Here is a 9,682-nt window from a genome sequence, read left to right as displayed (position 1 = left end):
TAGTTCTAGGTGTTCGGACGGAGCTCCTAATCAATGGGGGTTCTAAGGGGGAAACGCCCCCTTGACAGGGGTAGGGTCCAGCGCTCCTGGGAGCAGGGTCCAAGGGGTGGCAGCCCAGACGAGGTCCAAGGAAATTGGGCCATAATTTCGAGATGGAAAATTAAGTGTTTTGCAAATGTGGGATGCTAGCTATGAACAAACCATCAATCAGTTGAGCTAAATGGGAGGAATAACCTTAACTCTAATATTCATATATCTATTCAAACAAGTTTATTACAACAAAACATGCAAAGATGCAACTAAAGATGCCAAGACAAGCTTCAGCTTCAACCTCACACTAGCTTTCAAGCATATAATCAAGAATTTAGATATCCACTGATGGTAAACCTTACATAATATAATTACATAATTATAAAGCCACCTTACGCGTCACGTCTCTCTTGATACGCGGGATTGGAGTATAAACTAGGGGAACCGCCTCTCGAGTATGTGTTCTGAGTTCTGTATGCAGTGTCAGCTTTCGGGATTCCACATATGAAATACATATCGAAAACGCTTGTAGAGGTGACAACGATGAGCTGTACTCAACCGAAAATATGCCTTCTTTTAACGGAGCGAGGTTGAAAACGGGTCTTTTGTTCTCCAGTTCTCCCTGTTGATAAATTATGTAGAAAATAAGTGAGTATATTTACACGCATTAAATAGATATTAATAATTAATTAAAATATCATACCTGTAAGAAAAGGTCAAACTGGCGGGAAGTCGAGTGAACGTTGTCTGATCTTGATCCACTAGACTGCACCTGCTTAGAAAGGATTCTTAATCTGCAGCCCACATCCCAACCGCCACAATCACACGCGCCACCGGATCGCCATCGATCAACCAACGGTGAAGGTCCACCTTTACTTGGTACACCATGACTGCCGCCAGGTAGAATAACCGTTGTTTCAAAGCTTTCTCGGTTACTATCACCATTTATGTTCCTTGAAAACCTCACAACAATAGCTTCCAATTCTTCTTGCGGCTGGACGTTTGCATTCACAGAAAATAAAACGAACTCCCGAGTGTTGAAATGGGAATTTGAAACCTTCATTTGAGCGGTCACATTAGGTACGTAACTGTGATCTTTACTTTTGTTGACTTGAGATAACCAACTCATGCTCTTTTTCTTCACCTCATGGACGGTGAAAAACGTATAAAGCAAGTCTTTGTTTTTATCTTTCAATGAAGACGTTTGACTTGTTACCGTGGCCGCAAGTATTTCCATGTCGTTTTCAACTGCAAATGTAAACAAAAGACGGTCGTTTTTAACCGTTGTCTGAAAAAGAGCTTGTTTCCTCGGCAACGACGACGATGAAACATCATCGACCCTTATTTCCTTTGTGAAATCAAGTTTCACTCTTGCTTTTGTTCTTGAATCTTCATGGCACGTCTCCTTTGATGGAAATATCGGGTCTAATAACCTCCTTAACGGGCTTGAATGAGCCCGTTTGCTATCCTTATTTGAACTTTGAGAAACCGGAGAATCCGATCTTTCTGTCGCAGATTTACGGCTAAAGCTTAAATGACGAAGAGGGGATATACTTCTCGGTTTCGACTCCGAACTTTTGCTAGACGTTGATATTTTTCTTTCCGGGGTCTTGTTTCTTGAAGGACTACTTTGATTTCTTGAAAAATCAAGTTCCCTTCGTGAGCTTTTACCGTTTATAGCCGCAGAACGAAATGCGCACGAAATCGGATTGTCGTTATCATTTACAAACTCATCTTGGATCTTCCACTTCCCCTTCATACAAGATTGTTTTGGAAAATCTTCAGAATAATGAAGCTTTGTAACACTTTTTGAACATGATTTGATTTGCGGAGTGACATCGTCTTTATGGGAAGCTTTAAAATGAGATTGTAGCGTTACCCGACGGAAGTTTTGACGAGCAGGAGAACGACTTTGATCTCTACTAGATCGAGGCGATGATTCATCGGCTGAAAACAAGGAAGAAGAACAGGTGCTAGATGGTGAATATCTGTTACTTCTAACAAAACCATGTTTATGATTTCGACTTTGCCATTTCTCTAAGCGGGCCCAGTCCATGACTCCGAAACTTAAAGCTCGATCTTGCATCGGTTTTCCCCTTTCAAGATAACTTGGTAAATGTTTCATGTGTTTGATGAGTTCTTCCATCTCCATAGTCTTTTGCTTCTGGTCAAAGTTTGAAGGTGATGGTGATGGTGATGGTGATGATTCCATCTCAGGCACATTCTTTACGACTTTGGACCGAAATTTTTCCAATTCAAATTTGCATCGCAATGTGGCTCGGTTTGATGAAGGGTCACCCATGTTACTTCTTTTAGTGTTTTTTCAACAAAACTTCACAAGCGAACTGCGAAACAATCGAACTTGTGCTACATTCTTGAAGAGATTTCGTGTCCTTAAAGATACCCTGATGACGATAAACATTTGAAATCGATCAGAAATATTAACGATTAATCGATTATAAGAAAATCCAACATGCTTCATTTATACAAATTAAAACAAACAGAAATGTAACACAATAGAAGTTACATTCTTTTAACAAATATTGAAGCTAAAATTACCAATGCAAATGCAGATTCGAGACAACCGACACGAGGACGATTACAAGGAACTGAAAATGGGAATCAGGTGGTCCTAACAAATCATTCATGGGAAATGGGGGTTGAAGATAAGATGATAAAATTACTATATTAGTATATCACAAGATACCCATGAACAAGACTCCCTGTTGATGAAAAAGAATAATGCACAACAATTTAAAACAATTATTTTTAAAATTGAATTACCTCTGATTAAGACAGGGGATATAGAAACAAAAAAGTAGGAAAAGTAAATGAGTGATTAAAAATTCAAAAGGGGGTTTGACACTTTGTGCACAACTGCACATGCTTGCTTCAGTTATGTCATCATAAAATATTCTCTTGATGAATTAACAAGCATAAACACTAAAGTAGACCCTGAATCTACACTAAAGTAGTTCATCTTCAAAAAGAAGAAACACCCACAAAAGGTCTTTCTTTGACCACAAAACATAGAAATAAAAGGTTAGAATTTATTATATCTTCTTTCTAAAGCATGTATATCCAATAAATGTAAATGAGGCGGAGTAGCTCGAGAGCTACTCGGGATTGAATTGGTGAAAAGCTTGAACGAGCCTTAACGACCCGAGCTTGAGCTTTACATACAAAGTTCTTTTAAGCTTGCGAGCAAGCTTGTGAGCCTAATGAGCCCAAACAAATTTTATATTGTTATTTTCATTATATATAATATACCTACTATTTAACATTGGCGAGCCGAGCTTTCAGGGGCGGATGTATAGTGTATCAAGGGGTAGCCTCCGCTACCGCTTGGTCGGAAAATTTTTGACATTTTTAGTGTAAATTTTGGAAAAATTTGACGTTTTTTCGATTTCGTTACCGCTTATTTATAAAACGTTCCCGCTTGGTCGGAATCCTAGATCCGCCACTGCGAGCTTTGACTGGTTAAGTTTAAGCAATCGAAGTGAGTTTGAGCCGAGCTTCTAGCTCATTTAAAATTGTTCTCAAATTACATCGAGCCGAGCCGAACTGAACTCGAGCTCTTGGTTTTACTTTCGAGCCGAACGCGATCTCAAATAGTAGTCTCGAATCGAGTTCGAGCTTCATAAAAGCATGACGAGCCGATATAGAGCCTATTTGGGTTCAGGCTCGGCTCATTTACGCCCCTAATTCAATGAAACCCCTTGTGATGATAACACAAATGAAAAAAAAAATCTCAACTTTCTTTCAGAAGTTCAGAAGCATACAAAAACATCTAAAATTACTACACTAAAGAAGAGCTTTACAAAGGGTATATAGTATACATACAACAAGTCATGAATAAATCAGCAAAGTGTATACTCATTGAAGCATTTCGTCGAACAGTTACCTGATTTAATGCACAATCACCAACCACCTTTTCAAACAACGAACAATGTGTCGGTGGACGGTGGGCTCATGTGCGAAGCATGTGACAACAACCTATGCAAATCAAACTTATCTCCAATACCCAGAAAAAAGTTTTCAACTTTCTACTTCTACTCCAAAACCCAACAAAATTATACAGAAAAAGTGGTGTTTGTGTGTGAAAATAGATAAGAAAAAGAGGGTGTTTTATGGGTGTGAAAGTGGGTTACCTCGTTTTGAGCTGGAACTCACTTGATGGGTGTCAGAGAGAGGGGTCGTTTCCGATCGGACGGCTGAGGGAAGAGGAGATATTCGCGGGTGAAAGATCGGATGGGTGAATCAGAAAAGATAATGTGTATCATGTGGAGCCTACTGGATGACTAATTAGGTGTAATAAGATTGTCTTTATTATTGGATGCTTAAAAACCTATCCTTTTTAAGCATATAAAGTTTTGAATTTTTCTTTCTCTAATTGATTAAGTGATTAATTATTTTAATAGACTCAACAACCTTAGGATTGGTGCCTTCGAAAATTTTAGAGTTGTGCGTCTTCCATATAGCCCAGCAAGCGATCATAACAATACCTCGAACTACCTTCCTGGCTCATTTAGAGCTGGCCGCTTTCTCGTGAAGAAGTAACACATCCTTAAAATCAAAGATCATAATCGGATCGATATGACACCACTTCCCTACAAACGTCCAAACACCATAAGAGAAACCACACCCTGTAAAAAGATGCAACAGGTCTTCGTGAGCGGCTTCACACAGGCTACAGAAAGTGTCTTGGATCTCAATCCCACATCTCGCCAAAACTACCTTGGTCGGAATCCGGTCTAACTCTAATCTCCAAATGAAAATATTCACCTTCAAAGGGACCCAAGCAATCCATTTCTTAATATGATTTTGGTGTGTATCTCTTCCAAGGCGCAGCAACCCCTTCACCTGCGCAACCAAAAAACGGCCGTTTCTATCCTTTCTATCTCTGTGTTGTAATTTCTAAGATCCTCCCTTTTTTTAATAATCGCCTCATTCCACCATTTCCTAAGAGCCCCTCTAACATGCTTCAATTTATTAGTAATGACCGTATCTGACGTTCCTTGGAAAGACCGCTCCTGTAAAGCTTTAATGACCACCTCCTCGCACCCCTCCCTATCCAACCAAGAGTTAAACCATCTAAAAGGTTTATACCCAAAGTTGGAGTCAATCAAAGTTAACAACAAAGGATTGTGATCCGACCAATCTCTAGGAAGCGCACGAAGACACGCCAAAGGCCATCTGAAAAAAAAAAAAAACGTTTGGAAAACCAAAACCCAGTCAATTTTACTCATTTTGAAACTTTGTCCGCTTCCTGTCAAAAAAGTATATTTACTTCCGCGCATATAATATTCCTACAAACCCGCCTCATTAATAAAACAATGAGTTAAATGCTTGGTTGGTCCCTGTGGTTTTTAAAAATTGCAGACTTAGTCCTAGTGGTTTACTAATTACACGCGTGGTCCCAAAACTTGTCAAAAATGAACTCGGTTGGTCCCCAGCCCTAACATCAGTTAAATTTCTCAGTTAAGTCTATGTTAAATGACCAGAATACCCTCTTATTCTTCCTCCTTTCACCACCCACCCACCACCACCACCACCACCTCCACCGTCAACCAACCACCACTACTGTCACCTTCAACCCACCACCTTCATCGTCACCTTCAACCACCCTCCACCTTCTCCGTCACCTTTAACCCACCGCAGTGTTTGTAATATATGAAACCTCTGCATCATCTTTATCACCATCATCATCTTCATCACCAACCCACCCCCAGGTCTCTGCTCTGCTCTCTCTCTCTCTCTCTAATTTTCAGCATGTTGGGTCTTGCATCAACAGTATTGTACTAATTTTCCATTATGAAAACAAATTGAAATGAATAAAATAAACAGAGGATTTGTAAAAATACTCACACTTGCTCTGTTTTCAAAGTTAAGAAAGAAAATGAGAAATTGGAAGAATTGAAGGGCGAATTGGGTTCGCCTCCATCATCCCCACCACCGTACCACCTCCACCGCGCTGGAAAATCAGTACAATACAGGGGATTTCTAAAAATACCCACCGTACCACCTCCACCGGTTCGCCTCATCTCCACTGTGACCTCCGATCATCCCCACCACCGCACCACTCCCACCGCACCACCCCCACCGCGCCGGAAAATCAGATCGGACTTTATGGGTTTTGGCCGGACCTGTCGAGAGAAGAGGGAGGACGGTAGAGAGGCTTCTTTTTCCTTTTGGTGTTGTCTGAATGTTGCGTTTGGATGTTGGGGATTATATGTTTTTGATCATCAAGTGATTTTGGAGGAGTAAAGGAATACACCTGTAGATGTTTGAGAAAGCAGGTGACATTGAGAAAGCAGGTGGATGTGGGTTTTGTTAATAAGCAAGGGTATTTTGGTCATTTAACATGGACTTAACTGGAAACTTAACAAATGTTAGTGATAAGGACCAACCAAGTTCATTTTTGACAACTTTTGGGACCAAGCGTGTAATTAGTAAACCACTAGGACCAAGTCTGTAATTTTCGCAAACCACAGGGACCAACCAAGCATTTAACTCTAAAACAATTAAAATCCCCTGCACTCGATTGATTAGACCGAGAGTTCAATCTATCTTCCGGAAAATGCACCGCATTAAAATCGCCTAATAACACCCACATACCTGACAAACTACTAATGACGGATTTGAGATTATCCCTTAGAACCCATTTTCCACTACTTTTCGCGGAGCATAAATGTTTATGATATTTAAAAACGAACCATCCTCCACGAGACTCCCTGAAGTGACCAGAAAGTTATTATCCTGAACCATAGACTGTTTCTTGAAAACCATAGGATTCCATAGATTAATCAAACCTCCGGACCTACCCGAAGCTCCCACAATATCAACCTCTACGTCCCCCATCCCCAAAATCTGACCGCCTCAAAACTACAATTGTTGGACAATTTAGACTCTTGAATAGCCATAAATTCCACCCCCATTTTTAACTCTCAAACCCCTAACCCAATCCGATTTCCCAATCACCCCAATCACCCTTATGTTAATAGACAAGAAATTCATAGCAAACCTGCTTGTAACCCTTCTTCTTCAACCATTTCGACCGCCGAGTGTTGAAATTTTTGTAGTTGACCGCCCACCTTAAGCCCCAATTGTTCAGTGTCTTCGGCTTCTTTGACAACATCGGCCTTATGAATTTCAGCATCCGGATGATCTCCAACTGGCTCTTTAACCTTGCCGCGTGAAAAGAGTCATAATGCAGAACACCACCATCCAAACCCTCGACCTCCATAACAGATCCTTCATTAACCGCTTTTTCATTAAAGTCTTCCTGAGTCTTTGTCTTTGAAGAGTCACCTGCTATAGGCTGTTTACTTAAGCCCAATATATAATCCAAACCAAAGGGGTCCAGACCACTTGGGTCCACATCCAACCTGGGCCTTTTTTCACACTGGGCGTGAAATCCACATAAATAAGTTTACCTTGTAGTGGGTCAGCCTTGTTCCTTTCTAACATTATGGAACCTCTTCCTTCTCTCCTGCTAATCTTGGAAACTTTTTTAGCATTCAAGGAGTCAATTTTGTCAACCTTATTTGTCGCCCAATCACCCATAATATCGGACATATCATTAAACTGCATCCCAAAAAAGTCTCCCACATTAATACCTTCCAAATTAGCTGCAAGATTTACGGGACTTTCCTTATTGTTTTCAAAATTTGAATTCACTGGAGACGTTGAATCCAGTAACAGAATTTCGGCATTTGTAGGACGAGCACCATCATTCCGGGTACTCGGAACAACCTCTTCATATCTAGGCTTGGGAATAAAGTCAGGTTCCCAATCTCCGATCTCCTGCCACCCACACTCGATATTTCCTTCATTTCCACTGTACCGTAACTTCTTTTTGTATTCTTTTGCCTTTGGAAACCAACACTCCGATGTAGTCATATGACAAGTCTGCATCCCAGTCTGACAGTCTCCATGTTGAGCCTCCTGAACAACCATCCTAAATGATCCCCCAGTCCGATTGATAACGTCGTTAGAAAGTAGATGTAGAGGAACGCCTTGCACACGAAGCCATACAATTCTTTCAAAAGGCAACGATTGTCCGACCCACATGTCAGCTGATTGAAATACATCCTTCTTCTATATCGCTTCCGTTCGAAACACCTCCGCATCCTCCACCGTCTTGAAGGAAACGACCACGTACATACCACCTAAGTATTGGATCCTCCCATTACCCAAAAACATACTTTTGACAGTCTCTCCTACGCATATCAAGGAGGCAAAGTTTACCATTCTGACTATCACCGCCTTTCCCATAATATGATCATAAGCCTTTGTATCTTCCGGCAAATGGATAAGTAGTTCATCTGTCATATTGGCCGATCTACCCAAGAAAGTGTCTTTAAAGGAAGGACCTGCTTTGGAACCATCAAACACAGATTCCTTGCCTTTAAGGATTGATACATCATCTTAGGAGAGTTAAGACTGCCACCGACTGGTTGCCGATTAGCAATCTCTCCATCTTCGAGTGTAAATCTTGCTACATTGCACTTGAGTTTAAACGACCCCATTCGAATTTTGGATAACGTCTTCTCCATCTCTCCAGCATTCTTCACGTCTAACAATGAAACAAAACCAAACCTTCTTCCCTGTTTGTCTCTCTTTCTTGCAAGGAAGATGTCGAAAATCTCGGCATAAACCCTTATAAAACCTGCTAGATCGCTCCTGCTGCACCGATCCGAAAGATTAGAAACGCAAAACTTAGTTAGCCTTCGTTGAATGTTCATCGGAATTGGTTTCCGGTGATCTCCCATAATGATATTTAGAAATATTCATCCTAAAAGCTAATTGATTAATTATTTTAATAGGATAATAATTCTGTTGAATTTCCTAAGACTAATATCTTTACATCTATATAAAACATTTTAGATATATAGAAATGTAATTTTCCTCACAATTTTTAAGACGCCAATCCAAAGGTCATGAGTTGTTTTCCTAATGTTTCATCCCCAGTACCGAATTTGCCCCCCATTCATTACGTTTCGCCAATCCAAAGGTCATGAGTTGTTTCCCTAATTTTTCATCCCCAGTACCGAATTTGCCCCCCATTCATTACGTTTCAATGATTTGAATATGCAAATACACTCGAAGCATTAATCATCAAATCAATTACATGGCGAATTGTATGACCAGATTGAATGTAATTGTAACTTACGATTCAATTTTCGTATTGAATGAAATTAAAGACGCGAATTGAATGTTTGCTAATTGAAGAAACACGGAATCACCGTCGGGATGATTGGACCGCTTTCTACATGAGGGTGAAGAATCACACCTTGTTCTTCCTCCTGAACCTAGATCTACAATGGAGAAGAGAAGAAAGTGGAGCTGTAGAGATTGCCGGTAGGAGAAGACTCTCCTGTTTCCAGCTACAAAAAGTGTGGCGGCTCCATATCTCTTGCCCTAATAATGAGGTGAACACCTCTTTATATAGGGGATATGGGCCTCCCCTAACCTCAATGGGCCAGGCCCAGTTAGGGGTTATCTCTACAAGCCCCAGCCCAAAGTAGTGTAAACTACATCGCGTTGGGCCTCGCGGTTGGGTTAGTAAGCAACAGTAATAATAAATATTATAATAAAAGCAATAAGTAATGGCAGCCCGACCGCTCGGGTCGGGTTTAGTACCGTACCC

General features: G+C 40.6%; 1 protein-coding gene across 4 annotated transcripts; it reads right to left on the bottom strand.

Moving 5' to 3' along the window:
• Nucleotides 1-223: 223 nt before the first annotated feature.
• On the bottom strand, nucleotides 224-4,395 carry LOC110940060. 4 transcript variants are annotated; one of them, XM_022181619.2, is made up of 3 exons: nucleotides 4,182-4,395; nucleotides 734-2,435; nucleotides 224-652 (listed from the first exon to the last, which is right to left on the bottom strand). In XM_022181619.2, the coding sequence occupies exons 2-3, from the start codon at nucleotides 2,330-2,332 to the stop codon at nucleotides 410-412; spliced, it is 1,842 nt and encodes a 613-aa protein (XP_022037311.1). In that variant the 5' UTR covers nucleotides 2,333-2,435; nucleotides 4,182-4,395; the 3' UTR covers nucleotides 224-409. The 4 variants fall into 4 exon arrangements, with proteins under 4 accessions (XP_022037311.1, XP_022037310.1, XP_022037313.1 ...); XM_022181618.2 differs by lacking the exon at nucleotides 4,182-4,395 and adding an exon at nucleotides 3,935-4,164; XM_022181621.2 differs by lacking the exon at nucleotides 4,182-4,395 and adding an exon at nucleotides 3,874-3,936.
• Between the last annotated feature and the right edge of the window lie 5,287 nt (nucleotides 4,396-9,682).

Source organism: Helianthus annuus, chromosome 5, assembly GCF_002127325.2.
Source record: "Helianthus annuus cultivar XRQ/B chromosome 5, HanXRQr2.0-SUNRISE, whole genome shotgun sequence".
In the NCBI taxonomy this organism is placed as follows: Eukaryota; Viridiplantae; Streptophyta; class Magnoliopsida; order Asterales; family Asteraceae; genus Helianthus; species Helianthus annuus.
Note: the sequence above shows the minus strand (reverse complement) of the source record. Positions and strands in the feature narration are given on the sequence as shown.

Bases quoted from the DNA above. Each gene is read 5' to 3' on its own strand.
- LOC110940060 (XM_022181619.2), bottom strand. From the start codon at position 2,332: ATGGGTGACCCTTCATCAAACCGAGCCACATTGCGATGCAAATTTGAA. The intron at 653-733 runs GTATGATATTTT...ATTTATCAACAG, and splicing joins AGTTTGACCTTTTCTTACAG to GGAGAACTGGAGAACAAAAG.